The 16,819-nt window shown below is 55.4% G+C and overlaps 6 protein-coding genes across 6 annotated transcripts; 4 read left to right on the top strand and 2 right to left on the bottom strand.

The window, feature by feature from the left end:
* Positions 1 to 344: 344 nt before the first annotated feature.
* B0H18DRAFT_1131561 (uncharacterized protein) lies at positions 345 to 2,014 on the top strand (the record flags this gene model as incomplete). The annotated part of the gene is made up of 2 exons (XM_048035509.1): positions 345 to 611; positions 665 to 2,014. 2 exons carry the CDS (start codon positions 345 to 347, stop codon positions 2,012 to 2,014), a joined length of 1,617 nt encoding a protein of 538 aa, XP_047884332.1.
* A 2,466-nt stretch (positions 2,015 to 4,480) lies between these two features.
* Positions 4,481 to 5,087, top strand: B0H18DRAFT_587772 (uncharacterized protein). Its single transcript, XM_048038679.1, has 3 exons — positions 4,481 to 4,687; positions 4,747 to 4,780; positions 4,841 to 5,087. Exons 1-3 carry the CDS (start codon positions 4,604 to 4,606, stop codon positions 5,032 to 5,034), a joined length of 312 nt encoding a protein of 103 aa, XP_047884331.1. The 5' UTR covers positions 4,481 to 4,603; the 3' UTR covers positions 5,035 to 5,087.
* A 2,812-nt stretch (positions 5,088 to 7,899) lies between these two features.
* On the bottom strand, positions 7,900 to 10,936 carry B0H18DRAFT_898221 (uncharacterized protein; the record flags this gene model as incomplete). The annotated part of the gene is made up of 5 exons (XM_048041429.1): positions 7,900 to 8,511; positions 8,574 to 8,669; positions 8,735 to 10,065; positions 10,225 to 10,447; positions 10,505 to 10,936. Coding segments are annotated over 5 exons (2,694 nt in total), but the record flags the coding sequence as incomplete, so codon positions are not given.
* A 763-nt stretch (positions 10,937 to 11,699) lies between these two features.
* Positions 11,700 to 14,580, top strand: B0H18DRAFT_923751 (P-loop containing nucleoside triphosphate hydrolase protein). The gene is made up of 5 exons (XM_048041608.1): positions 11,700 to 12,083; positions 12,135 to 12,218; positions 12,273 to 12,929; positions 12,987 to 13,434; positions 13,484 to 14,580. Exons 1-5 carry the CDS (start codon positions 11,763 to 11,765, stop codon positions 14,566 to 14,568), a joined length of 2,595 nt encoding a protein of 864 aa, XP_047884329.1. The 5' UTR covers positions 11,700 to 11,762; the 3' UTR covers positions 14,569 to 14,580.
* A 201-nt stretch (positions 14,581 to 14,781) lies between these two features.
* On the top strand, positions 14,782 to 15,793 carry B0H18DRAFT_1077475 (Yqey-like protein-domain-containing protein). The gene is made up of 5 exons (XM_048031249.1): positions 14,782 to 14,998; positions 15,056 to 15,099; positions 15,150 to 15,182; positions 15,236 to 15,340; positions 15,397 to 15,793. The coding sequence occupies exons 1-5, from the start codon at positions 14,893 to 14,895 to the stop codon at positions 15,700 to 15,702; spliced, it is 594 nt and encodes a 197-aa protein (XP_047884328.1). The 5' UTR covers positions 14,782 to 14,892; the 3' UTR covers positions 15,703 to 15,793.
* An 86-nt stretch (positions 15,794 to 15,879) lies between these two features.
* B0H18DRAFT_1131557 (uncharacterized protein) lies at positions 15,880 to 16,392 on the bottom strand (the record flags this gene model as incomplete). Its single annotated transcript, XM_048035508.1, has 1 exon — positions 15,880 to 16,392. One exon carries the CDS (start codon positions 16,390 to 16,392, stop codon positions 15,880 to 15,882), a length of 513 nt encoding a protein of 170 aa, XP_047884327.1.
* Between the last annotated feature and the right edge of the window lie 427 nt (positions 16,393 to 16,819).

Genomic DNA, 16,819 nt, shown 5'->3' with positions numbered 1-16,819 from the left:
TAGCGGTGTAAGTCGCTATCTTCAAGCTGAGGACGAGCAGTGCAAAAGACGGCGACCTAGTAGTAGTACGCGACGAGAACAATGCAATATTTGCTTCCGCCACAGACGCACCCGCCACAAGCTCAGCCACACACTTGAGGTTCCGCCTGCGATCCACTACGTCCACCAGCTCCTACTCGAACAGACATAAGAGTAGCATACGGTGTTCGGCAAGATCAGGCATCGAGGCGCACAAGCCGGAAGCATGCGCGGTTCTGCGCGGTTGCGATCGATCGGCGGCTGCGTAGACATATCCCTCTCCTAGCTACTACTTTCTGCGTTCTCTAGGATTGCTCTTCTGCAACATGGCTGCATCCAGGGCCTTTCAGATTGGAGACATACTTGGGGAAACACTCAATCATCTATACCCCGATCCGTTTTTTGAACAATACTCGAACCCTGAAAAGCGGGAAACGCTGGCATCATGCGCCCGCGTTAACAAGTTCGTCCACGAGTTCGCCTTGGATGTTCTCTGGAGCAGCATGGACGACCTACATCCTTTGTTCAAGGTTCTACCGGCCTTCCAGCGGGCAACCGTTCTTCACGACCACCGTGACCGTACTTCCGACTATGTGAGCCCTCCTACATCCTATTACTTTAGCCACATCATTGACAAGCCGACAAGATCCTGTTCGGCAGGCTGAGTTCCGAGGACTTACATCGTTTCCAGCTATACGCGCAGAGGATCATCACTCTCCATATAGACCGCGAGTATTCCGAGTCTCAGCCGATCCATCCATCCGTCCTACTCTCCTTGTACAGGGCACTGGGCCACCAACCGCTATTGCCACGACTCCGAACGCTAAGCTGGAGACACGACGACCTGGCCGATCACGATGTTCTCTACTTCGTCTCGCCCTCACTCCGATCCCTGTACTTCCGTTTCTTCGATGATGTGAACACAGTCACCGAGAACATCGATGGAGTCACACGCAAATTCCTTTACGAGACGTTGTGCGAGCAGGTGGCTACCGCCGCGCCAGGTCTCGAAACATTGACGGTGATGTCGTATGCCACCCCCTACTACTTCGTTCCCTTCGGCAAATGTGGTGGTCTGCGGGAAGTGGCCATAACCGGACAGCCAAGTCAGTACACACATGGTCTAGGAGCACTTTCTTCCTTGGACAATCTGACCCGGCTCCACCTAAGGGACGCCTCTGAGCTTGGCCAGGATGTTGTCCAGGAACTTCACGGATTCCGTGGTCTCAAGGCTGTTCGCATTGAAGGCGATCCTCGATCCATCTGTCGCGTCCTTATGGGTTTTGCGACGTCGGATGCCACCCTATGCGAAATAGAGGTCGAGATCAGAACACCATATTCCTGCGACCCTCAAACCGCCACTGACTTGCTGAGCACAATCAAGTCTCACTTCAGTGTGTCGCTGCACAAGCTCACGCTATCTAACCTACCCCTGGAGTCAACCCACGGCGATGCTAGTCCGTCTTTGCACCCTCTCCCACTGTTGTTTGGGCTCCGCAATCTACACACCGTCTATCTATTTATACCATCGCGAATCGCTGTATCCGATGAGGACCTCTGTGCAATCACTTCCTCCTGGGCAAATATCGTCTCGCTGCGCATTCGATGGAAGACTGCAGGAGATGTGGTCATGGCGAGACCCACTCTAGACTGTCTACCGCGCATCGCGAGGTCATGCCCACACCTGCGCATGCTATACGTCTCGTCCATGGACTTGACGTTCGCGGCGGGCCTCGACACATACCCGAGCCTGTCACACCATCTCGATTTCCTCGGTATCGGCGAGAGCATTTCAGACCGTCAGGAGATCGACGTGATGGACGTCGCACTCTTCCTTGACCGTCTGTTCCCTTTCCTCGACATAAAGGCGTTGCGAGAGTTATACGAACGGCTTCGTGGTGGACTTCCGTCGCTGGCTCGAGTGTGCGATCAGCTCCAGGCTTTCCAGGTCATGAGGACGCAGGCGAGAAAACAAATGGAGGAGCGCAATTTTTGACGAGTCGGCGAAATGCTCAGCTGGTATGTATTGGAGTGCTCTCGAATAGGATGCTCGTTGACACAAAGTTTCGTCAGATGTTGCCGTTGTATGTGTATATCGTAACTATAGCTCAGTCGATGTATCAGTTATTGTGCCAGTCAAGGGTGTGTAACAGTGTGCGTACAGCTTCAAACTTCCCTGCCACAATATAGTACAGTAGCAATCACGACGACGCGCTAGGAAGATGCGTGTACGCTGATACTCGTTCCGCAGGTAGCATTGGCGCAGGAGACATCGTCTGGCGGCAGGCCGTGTTTGATGCTCAAGAGCTCCGTACGCTGATTACAATACTCCTTGTCCTCTACTGCAGTTCTACTTTGAATTCCGCAACGCTGCTGCGTACGCGCGTATCGGCGCTGAGTGGACGGCATGGATGATGTTGTAGAAAGGGCTGTGTAAGACATAATGCATGGTGTTCACGGACCATTACCCGATGGAAGCCTCGGTGTGCTCGAAATTATACTCGTCGCGGAGTGGCCATCGCGGGCGGCGTCAGTGTTGCCATGTATGGGACAAAGAGCGGCGGAGTACATACCGATATGCTTACTGTGGCTTCCAGTTTCGTACAGACATACACAGCGCGAGTGAGTGGTCGCTGGAAAGGATGGAACATGCATAGATACGCCGGCCCGACCCGTTGAATGATTGGACCGTGACGGGACGGTGTTTTGACAAAGCGGGCAGTTTGGCCACACGCGCAGAATGGCTGCGCCTGCGAACATGCAAGAGGCAATGGATGAGATTTGGTGATAGCGTACCAGGGAACCCTTGGAATTGGACAGCTTGTCACCGGGTAGGAGCGGTGCCTTGTCACAACGTAAGACGTTGATCTTGTCTATAGCCACGTCGCTGTCTCGGAGTTCAATTGAAGGTCCATTGCGCGTATAGTGCGTGGCATCTGTAAAGTATTCAGACCGGCGTGCTATCAAGGGCAATTAATCGACGACGGCTATTCTTGTCTCAGCGTTACAAGATCTGTCCAACCTTGTTCTGGGTCCCCATTTGTAGTGCCCGGCCTTGCTCAAAGCACCTGCAACTAAGTTCTTTTTAGGATATAGCACTGCACAATGCGCACGTCATCTCGTAAGCCAGGCCACTGGCAGTGATATCGAAACGCACGCCAGCCGCTCGCAGGCTCAGAGTCCGAGCCCGAGTCCGAATCCGAGTAATACCGAGATCCTTGCTGGATCTCCAATCTCCTGTTGCCGATCGAGGAGGCCTTCTGAAGATCCCTGTCGTGTCGCTGAGATTGAAGCGCCAACGATCGTGGAATGCCAGACGCCTATCGCTCCCATGGTGGCCTGAACAAACCCTGGCTGGTAGCTAGACACCTCACGGTCACTGGCAGCACTCGTGTAGCTGTAAAGATGATGGTGAGATTCCAGTACGACTAGAAAATGTTAACGAGGCTTACCACGAGTTAGGAGGCAGTGAAGAGACGGCGAGATCTGGCGCTTGCAATGGGGAGTCGCAGCGCTTGTCATCGAGCTGCTAAGGGACAGGAGCACGACGCGTTTGCTAGTCCCTAAAGCTAACAGCGTCACGCATGACCATGGGATGAAGGCGCGGGTCTGAATAGACGAACATACTGTTAGCACCAAGCGCACGGATGCATCATTACGATACGGCAGCGTCAGACGCTACCGCACTACCCACAGAAGGCAAAAGCCATTGCATCGCGTCAACAATAGCCGGAAAAACACCAGCCTACGCATGGCTTGGGCGCCGCTAAACCAACGCCCCGTAAGGTTTGGACACCCATCACCGTGCTTACTGTCAGAAGTTAGCTTGAGGTCCGTGGGCAATGCCGTACTACTCCGAAGGATTCGATGACTCTTCTGGCGCGCTGCATATTGGAAAAGGGTGCCGAGTTTGTATGCGACATCGAGTGAACCCGCATAACGGTCCTAGCTCCTTGGGCGTTCTATGAATTGACGTCAAGTAACGGTTGGTGACGCCTTTCGCTTGCTAGAGGGCCCGAGCAACGCTTGACAGGACTGCGCGAGCTGGTCAAGGCATGGTTTGGAATTTGGCTCTGGATACTACGTGTGTGACTGTATTGTTTTGGAAGAGTAATTATTCTCACCTGAACGACGGCTACCCCAGGATGGTCGCGGTGTAGTGGACTTTCCAATGGAGAAGTGTTTTTGCATTGTGCTAGCTGAAGCGCTCGGTGTTGCTCACGCACCTGCATATCAGCCTTCATGTTGAATCCGTGACTGAGTGGCTACACACCGTCCAAGAGGCTGCACTGCACGCATCTGTCAGAGGATAGTGAATTCTGTCTTAATGGTCACGACAACGGCAAGTTACAGGGCGGCGTTTACATACCTCAGGCGGCTCTGACTCTGACTCAGGCTCGGGGCTAGAGCGCCGGAGTCGGGGTATCAGTAGAATACGGGGTCCTGCTATGTTGAACATGCACGGGCCGCCTTGCTCTACGAAGTGGATGCGTTTCCGTAAGGATTTACGGACGTCTCATTCACTCTAACTGGCTTCAGGCGGAGCCTGAACGTGTTTTAGAGCCTTCCTCCAAATCCGTAACACATGTTTAGAAGCCAAGACACGTATCCTGCACCTGCTAACGTGGCTTCCCTTGCATACTGGTGTGCCCCGCACCGCGAAGAGAAGGTATCTGCGCGATGGTACAACTTACAAGGAGCTGCGAGTACTTATACAGTCACTTCGAGCCATCGAGGACTTTGGCAACTATTCAGTCACTGCATGTAAGTGCTGTGCCTATATAATCATTCATCACACGAGGAATGACTGGTATTCGACAACATCTGAATCAGAACGATGTCATTTTGAAGCCTCCAAGTTGTTGCCACTGTCTCTGCACAGTGAACGACCAGCGCACAGACTCTAACGTCCGTGTGTGCGGCCTCGATGTTCACGAGGGGTCCGCCGAGGCGCCCGTCGAGCAGTGCGAACCTCGCGCGCGTACAGAGAGGGGCGATTCCCGTCTCCGGATGTAGAACGTCGATGATCAGACTGAAAAGGCGCGAGGAGGAGAGGGCGTCACAGTCAGTGGGAAAGCCCAGTGACTGCGGTAGAAGTCGACGACGCGTCCCTACAGGGAGACGGCAGCCAGAGACTCCGTCAGCGAGAGACGGACTCGAAGAGAGAACGTACCTCTATGTACAAGCCCGGGGGTGGCAAAGCCAGGCATGGGCGGAGGACGCGCGAGAGAGAGGAGGCGAACGTGCAGATGAAAGTGAAAGACCCTGAGTCACCGTGAGCGTCCATTCGAAGTACGCGGTACGTGCAAGCATGAATATGGACTTCCGTAATCTACTGGGCGGCTACTCTCAGGCTACGACGCGTGAACAAGTGCGGATCGCGATCCAGCTCCCCCTTATACGCCTCCCGGAAGGCCTGAGTCCGTCAGGCCTTCAGGCCCTGTTCAAGAGCCCTAACACCGTGAGCATTACTATAGGTTTTGAGCGCCTGTTGCATGACTTGTGGTGGGATCGGTGGCAGGGGCGAAAAGCTGTTTCCACTCTGCCGGAGACCGGGCTAGGAAGCTCGACCTGTAACCTTACCTGCCCAAGTGCACACCCGCCAGCGAGGGCACGGGCTCCGCACGCGTGAAGGCAGGTGCGCGGGTCCACGGGCAAGTAGGAGAGCATGAGCCCGAGCGAGCAGGTGCGCGGGCAAGTGGCCAATCGCGTGGGCGAATTGGTGAACAGGTGGGCGGCCGGCCAAGCGGGTGGATGAGATCACGGGCGAGAGAGGGTGAGGCGGGCCGAGGGCGAGAGGGAGGGCGAGCGTGTGGGCGGGCAAGCGGGCGGTACATAAGCGAGAGCGCGAGGGCAAGCGGGCGAGGAGGCGAGGCCGGCTGGCCGGGCCATCAAACGAGTGGGCGAGTGAGCAGGCAGGCGAGCTAAGTAGCCAGAGGGCAAGGGCAGACGGGCGGGCGTGTGGTGGCAGCCGTCTAGGTGAGAGCGGACGGGCGGGTGCGAGCTACCAAGAGCGCGAGCGGGCAAGAACACTTTATAATATATTCGAGCAAGGTCAATGTGGTGCTCTTCGTGTATCAAGGCATTTGACAGCTACTCACATTCACTTTGTGTTCAAGTACATACTTAGCAAAGGCAAACTAGGTAGTGTTATGCCACATTGATACTACTCGGTGTAGTGCGTATATCGTGAGGTCAGGCCTGTGTAGGTCTTCCCTCGGCTTGCTACCCAGAGGATGAACCAACTGTAGTGATCACTCACCATATCAGACATTTTTCAATTGTGACGCGCATACAAAAAACGAAGCACAGTACGCAGTCTCTGCCACGATCCAACACCCAGCAACACCGGAAAAGGTAATCCGGCAAATGCCGACACACAGTGAAGCCTCCTACCACCTCCTACAATCGACTCTAGATGTCGCATCAAGCAAGGGGGTCCGAACCCCCTTGCTTGATCGTCGTGGTTAGAGCAGCGTTCACGACGTTTCAGAGCTAGACATTTGCGCGCCTGCAGCAAAATATATTTCCCGTTATCTTGATCCCAACGCCGCTGCCGGCATCACGGCCGCCTTTCCTATTGCAGTTATCGGACTTCAGGATATTCATGCTCAACCTGTTTACGGCGGGCCTCACGGGCGCTTCTTCCAGCTCATTAGAGGTTTAGAGCCATCAAACCGCATCTAAATCCTTACGGAAACGCATCCAGTACCAATCTTACCACTGAACGTGTCTACAGCGAAGGCGAAGCCCACGGCCTAAATGGAGCTTCCGCCGTGCGTCCGAGTCGAGGCGGCGACCCTTATATTTGTTAGATGCGGCCAGACCTCCACTAAAGAACGAACTTACGTGTTTGAACGCCGGCGAGGTTTGTTCTCTGGAACAGCTGGCTAACTCGATTCAACGAACTATAATGGCGCCCGCGTCAGGGCTACTAACGAAAACGTCAAGGAAGGAACGTTACCAAGGTCTACTTCGCGTTGCTCAGTCCGATAGCGACATCGCGAAGGCCATTGTCATCGTCGAGACGCTAGAATGTTCCCGGAGCTCGCCGTGTGTGGCCCTCGATTCAGTGGCTATATATGCCCATCTGATATGAATGAGGCGCATACAGCGTTAAACCGACCATACACGCGTCTAACACGGTGATATGCGACGTGGTGTTGGCAGCAGAAGGGGATGCACGCTGTCGCCAGAGCCTAAGGACATATGGCTATGAGTCAAATAGGACGCTCGGTGTAAGGGCGGCCCAGTTGAGCAGATCTTGTGTAGTATTCCTTCAATGCATCACTTTTACAGTAAGACGATCTCGGATTTTGCTGAACTTAGATGGCAAACTAACCTGATGGTGACCAATCTGAAACGGTGAGCGTAAGAGGTACTAGGATTGGAGCCCAAATCATACAGATCAAGCGGTTCGCGCACAGTGATTCCCAGTTCTTCCCTCTGTCAGGTTTGACGACCATAGTGTTACGGTGAATGAGTATGAAAAAATCGCAGTGGGTGAGATTGGAACAGCGTCAAACTATGGAGTAGGGTCAGGTTGAGCAATGAGCGCGGCGCGCGCCACCACATCCCAGTCACATGATCGCGCAGAGGTGGCAGCTTGAATTCGAGCGACGAGTGTCTCTAGACTCGATACCAGTTCCGGAAGGGTTCACGTGCTCGCCTTGAGAGGGCGGAGATTGAAAAGGCGAGCAGTCACCCTACGGACTGGGCCAACTGGGCGCGCGCTTAGGGGGGTCCCCGATTTGGTACCCCGTGTGAACCGGGACTTAGAGAAATTGCGCAACGCGCTCTCAGAGGAACGAGACGATCGCTTGGTGGATGCGGCGGACGACTCTTAGTCGATGTTGCACGGCGCAATTGCCCTCTGTACTACTAGTCAGAAAATATATCTACGTCCTCCTCATTATCTAACGAGAAAAATTGCTGCGGCTGCAGCCATTCTGCAACCAGTTCGAGTTCATCCATGCCCTCCGAATCATCGCCTTCGAATGCGGTTTCGTCTGCGACCTGCGCCTCTGCGGGGCTACTGCCCACGGTTTGTGATGCAGAGGCTATCGAAACACGAGCAGGGCCATCTGGCCCTTCGCTTTGTGTTGCTATGGTCGCAGTCGTGGTTGTGGGAGCCTTCACACTGATCAGTGGTTCGGTGCGACGGCGGCGGTCTTTGAGCAACCGAAATGACTTGTTGTACTCGGCCAGTGGTCCTGCCAGCTGTAAGAGACCAGCAGAAACCACGTTAGGTATACTCCCCTTATCTCCTTCGATGACTCGGCCGGGCTGAATCTCGTACACGCGAGCCTCTGCCAATGAGTGTCGAAGGGCTTCGATGTCCCGGGCGATGTTAGGTGCGGCGTGCTTCGTCCCTTGCCTCGAACCCAGGGCATCATTCATATTTGTCACCAGATGTCGGAGAACATTGATGCACGGCGAGATCATCTCGAGCCAATCCCAGGATGCGCCGCTGCCCTGCGCGCTGTATATTGTCTGTACATTCGGAGCAGTGAGTGTCCATTCCAGTCGATTTGCAGTCGGTGCATGCAGCTGACCTTTGTCCACAGGTTGTTATGTTCTTGCAGTAGGTCGACAGGTAGCCAGTGATTTGCCTTGCCCGTAGTGTTGACAAGCCAATTCTTCATGATGATCTCCCTGTTCGTGTTGTCATTGTCAATTATAATAGGATTTCGTAAGATCGGAAGGACACAATGACGTACTTCAATGGCTTCGGCCATACATGAGTAAGATTGTGTATTAGGAACAGAAGCTCCTGTGCGTACTTAGTTCGTCCACTCCCTCGGTAGCTCAGTGCCAAAACCTTCAGAATGATGACAAGCCGGCCAGAGTCGCCGGCCTTGATCGAGTCGTTCATTTCGCGTAGGATGAGTGCATCACGGAGGAAGAGGCACGCATTCTCGTACACCATGTCGCCTTGTGTAAGCTGCGGTGTCGACTCCGATCCTAGACCCGACTCGGAGGCGAGGGAATTGTGAAGGGCTTCGCGTGCGCGCGCACTGCGCAGTGTCGAGATGGCGGCTGGGTTGACAAACCGGTGCATAATCTCTCGGGCATGTTGCTTCAGGTCGTCGAGAGTGACAGCATACGAGTATTCTTCGAGGTCGTCACACGCAGAGACAAGCTCTAAGCAGTGGATAATGCGGCCGTATAGTGAATGGAAAATGAGATCGCGTCCGACTCGATATGGCGGGCGATTGCTGAGGATGAATGGCTTACGATCCAAGACTGTGTTGTGCCAGACGAGCGAGGCCGGATCATGAAGACCAAGGCTAGGGCTTCCCCAGTGAGTCTCGAGTAATCCATGAGCAGCGGCCATCTGGTAATGGAAGAAGCCCGGAGCAAAGGCAGTGAAAAGGTATGAGTTGGCGAATGAATCATGGCCCGCACGATTGTTGATGACAGCTCGCACACGAGCAACGGATAGCTGGTCGCCGAACACCACTTTGACAGTGTCCGTGAAGGCCGGCGTGCTGATGTCGTGTCCCAGCTCAGAAAAGATGGCCTGCAAGACCTCGGCATTGCCCTTCACCGTCGCTTCCTCGATGTTCATTGCACGAAGTGGGTACACGTCCGTCTCGTGGAGAGGGATGCAGTCGACTGTCTTCGGTTGCAGGTCGTCGACCTCCTCAGAGAACCGCGCAAATCCGTCCCCACCGTGCGAGACAATGATCCGCAGCAGCGTGTGTTCAAGAAACGAGTCGAGTTGGTTGATTTCAGTAGGATTAAGGAGTATGTCTTCACGAGAGAGCGGTGGCGCGTTTGCAAACGTGTTCATGAAGTCAGAAGTCTTCATGTCGGCTGGTGGTGCCTCGAATAGAGGAAAAACGGTGGCGCATGTCCCGCTTTCCATGGAGCTCTTGTGACCCATGGTCTGCTCAGCAGCATTGAGAACCCAATTGATATTATCGTAGACGTGTCCGAGTTCGTGGATGCGGACCTGCGCTCGCGCGCTACTGCGACATGCTTCGGATAAACGCCGAAGGAGACCTGCGCGTCGTTCAGAGGGAGGTATTGATGCACGACCACCTCCTTCGTCGGGCTCGTTTTCGTCAATGCCACTCAAGTCGTCGTCTGATTCCAAGGACTGAGCCAAGGTCTCCTGAGGTGCATTGCCACCGTGTATATGATTTGGTGCGTCTCCATTCTGTGCATGCATGGCTGGCTCTGGGACACCGTCGTCGACACCATCAAGGTCCCCAGGGTCGGTAGAAGTGTTTGGAGGATTACGGATGGTGGAGGAGGTCCCAGCAATGCTGGTATAGCTACTGCATAGTCCTATATGCGAAAGGACACTGATTGTCTGGCGCTGTGCACCAGATGCGTACAGATACAGCCCGACAACGTGCTTTGCATAGCTATTATTCTGGCTTCGCTCGCCCAAGAGGCTCATCAATGCAGCACCAACACGCTGAAGGGGCATCTGGAATCAATGATGTGCCAGAAGGACAGTTACATTGGGACGAACCTGCTCATTCCGTCGCTCCGATTTCACGGTAAGCGTCTTCATCTGCCGGGTTGTCATTGAGAACTCCCGGAGCATTCCAGCCATTGTCGGGCAGAGCGCACGCAGGCGATCATATAGCCCCGTCAAGCTGAACTGCAACGCGAATGCCTCGTCAACCACCATCTTCCGTGACTGAAGTAGGCCATCTCGCGTCGCCTGGTGACCCTCGTGAGCAATGTGTCGTTTCACGTAGTCGAGGATCCATGCATGGATCGCACTGCGAGCCGTGGGGCTATTCTGCGAGGATGTCCAGTGATTCAAGACCGCCTCGACTCGTCCGGGGATCGCGAACATGCCATCAAACCGCTCGTCACCCTTCTTCGAAGCAGGGTCGGAGACATAGAGAACGAGATCTCCCCAGGTGACATCCTGCCTTCGGAGGTAGGTGAGTACCAAAGCAAGGTGGTCCTCGCGAGACACGCAGATCTGATTGGGATCGAAGTTGTCCAGTTCGCCATCAGAATCCCCACCAATCACTGTGGTACTTGGACCAACAGCTGCACTGTGGATGCTCTCTCCGAGCACGGCCGAATGGTAAGCTGCATTGGCTGCTCTTTCTTTGCGCTGATCTTGAAGTGTTTGCTTACGTTTCTTCTGACCTTTTGAGCGAGCGATCCTACGGCGTGTGGCTGAACTGCCTATGACAGGCGTCGAACGGATTAGACCATCACTGCTCAGATGATGAGAGTCATCGGGGTCATTTTGGTGAGTGCGCGAATGCGGCGGAGGCGTCTGCGGCTGACCGCTGGGCAGGCGAAACGGAAACGCAGGAACTTGCAGCTCGGGCGCGGCCAGGGCTCCAATGTTTCGCTGTTCAGGGGTCCTTGGATTGTCACCCGCCGCAGAATCACGGCGAACAGAAGGTGTAGCAGTCGGGAGGACTGGCGAGTCAGCCACGGTAGACTCGGACTCGTAAGTTGGGTTCGGAAGCGGTGAACTTCGAGCTGGAGGCGATGATGGGGGTAGCGGCGACATCGAGATGAGGCCCCGGAGAGCCAGAGGGAGATCACCCATTGGTGGGCCAGGCATATGTTCACGGAGTTGCGAGAATGGACTCGGAGGAGCAATGTACAGAGTAGTATGTTGTAGCAATGAGTGGCAAATAAAAAGGCTGATATTGTGGCCACACTTTGCGCGTCTCGACTTGAACATTCCAACCATCACTGCCAGCCCTACAACTCGCTACTTCGCCTGTCTAACTACTCATCGAACGAGAAGCATGCTCCCTCGACACAAAGACCCTAATCGACGTGGCTGGGCGAAGCGTGGGGGAAAGCCTGTCACAGGACGGCAGCGTCGACCCCTGACAGAAGACGAAGTGAGCAAACTGTCAGAGCTCATGGAGAAAAGTTACCACTGGAAGCCTCGAGCTTTCCAAGTTGAAGGTGTTCGTGCACAGCTTGAGGGAGTCGACACGATCATACAGGCTGCGACAGGATCAGGGAAGACTGCCATAGCCGCGGGTGCGCACCTCTGGCCCGATGGGCAACCGAAGGTTACCATTATGGTGTCACCGCTTCTCGCTCTGGAGGACGAGATGGTATGTTGACGTCCGAGGCTCGGAGCTTCCATGTCACTGAAAATTGGACAGGTGACAACGTTCAAAGACCAATTCGGTCTCAATGCTGTAGCTGTCAGTAGCCAACACGGATCCTGCTCGCCTGCTGTGGTGAAGGTGAGTGTTTCGTTCACAGCCATTTTGACGAAGTATCAACTCACCACCACTCAGGACATCCTTGCTATGAAGTACCAAATTATCCTCGCATCGCCGGAGATGTTGCAGTCACGTACCTTCATCAACCGTATCCTCCGGAACTCGAAGTTCACACGCAACATTATCTCGCTTGTCGTCGATGAAGCGCACTGTGTGTCCCATTGGGGAGCTGATTTTCGGAAGAAGTACGCGTCACTGGGTGTCATCCGTGCATTCTTGCCACGCAGAACACCTGTCATCGCTGTCACTGCAACCCTTACTGGACGTGTCCGCAGAGACATTCAAAGTAAGCTCCACTTCCCAAAAGGAGGTAGTCGCTTCATCAACATGGGCAATGATCGCTCGAACGTTGCCCTCGTTGTCCGTGCTGCCGAACACCCTCTGAACACCTACCGGGACCTTGAATTCGTCATCCCGCAGTCAGCCAAACAAGCAACTGATGTACCGAAAACATGGATCTACGTGGACAACATCAATACGGGCACGGAGATTATCGACTACCTCGTCAAGGAGGTCCGGAGCCATACGTCCGCAGACCCCGACACCACCTTGTCAGCAGATATCATCCGGCCGTTCAATGCGACACTCTCACCTGAATACCGCACAGCCGCAATGGCCGCATTCCGTGAGGGTTCCATTCGGATTATGATCTGCACCGAGGCTGCAGGCATGGTGAGTTATGATCCATCAATGAGAAGTCTGTCTCGGAGTCTTACGTGGTTGCCACAGGGCTGCGACATCCCCGACATTGACGTTGTCGTGCAGTGGAAGCTCCCGGTAACATTCTCAAATTTTGTCCAGCGTGCAGGTCGCGCTGCAAGGGGGCGAGGGCGGGACGGCCTCGCCGTCCTGATTGTCGAGCGCACTGCCTACTCTGCAGACCTATTAGCGTCGCAGAGTACTGACGAGTCAGCGGTCAACAATGCAAACAAGAAGGGAAAGACCTCGGCGGTACGCGGACGCAAGCGCAAAACTGGCCCACAAGTCAAAGCCGGCAAGGATTACGCGGACTTGCACGGTGTGAACCGAGGTGGCTCGTCTAGGAAGGACGCACCCCCACAAGGCAAACAGCCTCCGCTCGATCCCGAGTCTCTTGACGAAGGCCTGCACACGTTTGTGCAGAGTACCCACTGCAGACGGCGTGTCTGGGCCGAGGTTTTCGAGAGCCCGTACAAAGGTGAGTAGTGTCCGTGGCCCAGTCCTTCAGCTCACATAAATGTGTCCAGCTGCCTCGGGTCCTTGCTGCGACATATGCAACACGACTTTATTCAATCGCACACGTCCGACTGCCACGACGAAGGCTGCAAAGGCTGGAAGAATGCCTCGAGGCCTGCCCGATGTCAAGACACAGCTCAGCCTGTACGAATGGCGAGACAGCGTCTTCACTCGCGACCATGCGAAGGCACAGTACGACTCGACGGCCATTTTGGACGATGCAACAGTTGAACGGCTGGCATCCGCGGGCTCTCTGCCGCGCGAGAGCCTCACGGCGATCCTCAAGTCGACCTGGATCTGGTGGGACAAGTACGGGACGGAGCTAATGTCTCACATGGAGTCGCTCGACGTTGTGTTCACGCCGCCGCCGAAGAAGTCCAAGGCAGGGCAGGCGACAACATCGCTATCCTCACCTGCAGCGACGATGCCGCCAGCCACACGATCTACATGCGCAGGAAACACGTCAACAGACGACTCCGCCGTCCATGCAGTCGAGCCCCAGCTTGCGTCCGTAGCGAGTGGCTCGACCTCTACGCCCTCATCTGCGCAGAAGCGCGCTTCTGGTGACGACCTCGACGCGCCATCTGCAGACACCACGCATTCAGACGGCAGCAGGATCGCGCCACGACCGACCAAGCGGATGCGTAAGACGACTGCCCCAACTGCGTCGACCGCATCGCCGGCAGTCCCAGTCGAGACCTCCAGCTCTCCTCCTCTCGCGCTCGGCGATCATCACGCACCTACGGGCCCTCCATGTACCTCCACTACTACCACACCATCCACATCGGGTCAGGTAACGATCGTCGACCGCGAGGTCTCTGTTCAGCACGACCGCGCTCAACCGGCGGTAGGACGCGCGGGTGACTTGGACGGCCGTCGCTTTGTGGGAGCCTCGGGACACAGTGCTGACATGACGGGGTCTCAATCGTACGACTCCTTCTGGGTTCCTTCAACTGGATGTCCGCGGGGTCGGATCGCATCCGTAGGTCTGGCGAGGGTACATAGATCACTCGAGGTTGGTATAAGGAGCGAATGCGACTCGATTTGTATACTGTACATGCTAGCTTACACGATCTTGACTGGTTGTATGGAGTAACATTGAAGAGACACAGAAAACATGAATTGTCGCCAAAGAAAAAGCCCAGAGTAAAGCTCTCAAGTACCAGAGGTCGTCCTCGCGCTCCCAAAGACGATGCGCGCGATTTCTCTAAGTTCCAACTCACAACTTACCATATACGGGACCCCCCTAAGCGCGCGCCCAGTTGTACCAGCCGTTCTTCGAACGCTCATCGGAGTTCGAAACGCTGGTCACGAGCCTAAGTGTCTCGACCGTCGCGGCACCCACAGAGCGTGTCTGCGTGCAACGTTTAGTCGTATAACTTCATCGTATCTCTCGCCTTCTTGCTGGTTCTGTGAAAACATGTCGGCATTGTCAATTGCTCGAAGACTGGTCCTCCGAAATGCCCTACGGAGACCTGTCGTGGTGTCGAATAGCCGGTTCATGGGGACAACAAGCGAGGGGGAAGGTGAGTTTTGAGTGCAGAGCAGGAGTCAGCTAATGACTATCTCATCTTCTGTATCAGGAATGCGTGCACAGCTTATGTCTGAGCTAAAAGCAGCCATGAAGGTGATGCGGACGTCTCTGCACGTCCTACTCTGTCCTGACACGTAGGAAAGGCTAAGGACTCTGTGAAGTCAACGCTTCTTCGCGTAAGTGGCAGACATCAAGACTGCAACTCGAGCTTATCATGATTCCATGTCAGTCCGTATTATCGGAGGTGTATGCAGCGGACAAGGCCCCCAAACACAAGGGTCCCGCCTCCTCTGCCGTCATCGTAGGACTCATGAGGCAGGGACTCAAACGAAGGGTAAATCCTGATGAACTCTTACTGCCGTCATGAATTATCCTCTCATCACGCTACAGTTGGATTCCGCCGGCCAGTACGAAAAGGCGTCAAGGGCGGACTTGGCTGCCAAAGAAAAGCAGGAAGCAGAACTTCTTCAGGCACTGCTTCCACCACTGCTGTCGGAAGCCGACATCGACAAGGCAATCCAGGACACTTTGAACGAATACCCAGAGTTGGTCTCGGAGCCGAATGCGAAGAAGGCTAAGGGACTATTGCTCGCGCGGTTGTATACCAAGGTGGACAGCTCAAATGTTGACGGGGCTTTTGCTAGTAGCAGGGCAGAAGCGCTATTGACCTCGGCCAAGACATCCACATCCGCATGAGCCGTGTCTCCGAATGTGCACATATTTATATTCCTGAGTATCGTACACGATGCGTGCGTAGAATGAAACCCTCCTCTGACACAAACACGAAACACAACAGATCGACAGTGGATTGAGACAGTCCGGAATGCTACATGGAACGGATCACTATGCCAGGGGAAACGCTGACCGCCACAACTATGTGCTCGATTCCGAGCCTGCAGGCGCTGGTGTTTGGGCGGGTCCGACCGCAGGCGCCGACGCCGCACCGTTCGGCGTACCCGCGACCGCGTCAGCCTGTCGCCCAAGGAATGCAGAGCCTTCACCCGGTGTTGCTTCACTCGTCGGGCCAGCCGGGCGCTCCCGTGTTTGCGTCTGTCCGCTCGCGCTCGCAGGTCCGGCGTGTCCAGCCGCAGGTAAGACACTCCGGACGCGTGTCAGCTCTTCGATACACCGATGCACGGCGCCCGAGACCCCCTCCAGGACACGCAAGCGTTCGTCGATAGCCTCGCGCGTAACGCGGTCGAGCCGCGCGAGCTGTTCGTCCGTAAGCGTCGCTGGGAGCTGCGCAAGCGGCGTGTGCGCAGACGCCGTCGAGCCCGAGGAGCGCGCGGGCCGTAAGTCGCCCTGATGCGATGATGCTCGCGCATTAGCTAACTGCGAGTGGGCTTGTAACGGGACGCGAAGGGCGTGCTGGTTGCCATATGACATATACGCCGCTGGGTGAGGGGGTGGACGCGAGAAGAGATCGTAGAGCGGGATCAAGGAGGGTACCACATCCCGGCGGCCATCGATAGGCTGGTTGGAATCGCGCCTCGAGCCCTCGCCTTGACCAGATGGAGCACCCGCCGCAGGCACAGTCGGTGTAGCGCCCGCCGCGGATGTGGAGGCATGCGACGGTGTCGCATCAAATGCGGTCGTATTACGAGGTGAGAGTCCCAGCCTGCGTAATGTTGCCTGTGCCGCGGCATCCCTCGCTGTTAGCGACTGGCTGGCATCAGCGGCGGACGGATTAGTGGTGGGTGTCGGTGCCGGCACGTCAGCTCTTGGGGGTCCACCTGTGTGGCTGGACGATGATCTGCAGGAGCGCTGGTGGGTTGGCTCGGAGGTGTGTTCGCTGGTTGAGCAGGTGTCGGTG

This window comes from Fomitopsis serialis (genome assembly GCF_022376445.1).
Source record: "Fomitopsis serialis strain Sig1Antser10 chromosome Unknown B0H18scaffold_668, whole genome shotgun sequence".
Classification (NCBI taxonomy): domain Eukaryota; kingdom Fungi; phylum Basidiomycota; class Agaricomycetes; order Polyporales; family Fomitopsidaceae; genus Fomitopsis; species Fomitopsis serialis.
Note: the sequence above shows the minus strand (reverse complement) of the source record. Positions and strands in the feature narration are given on the sequence as shown.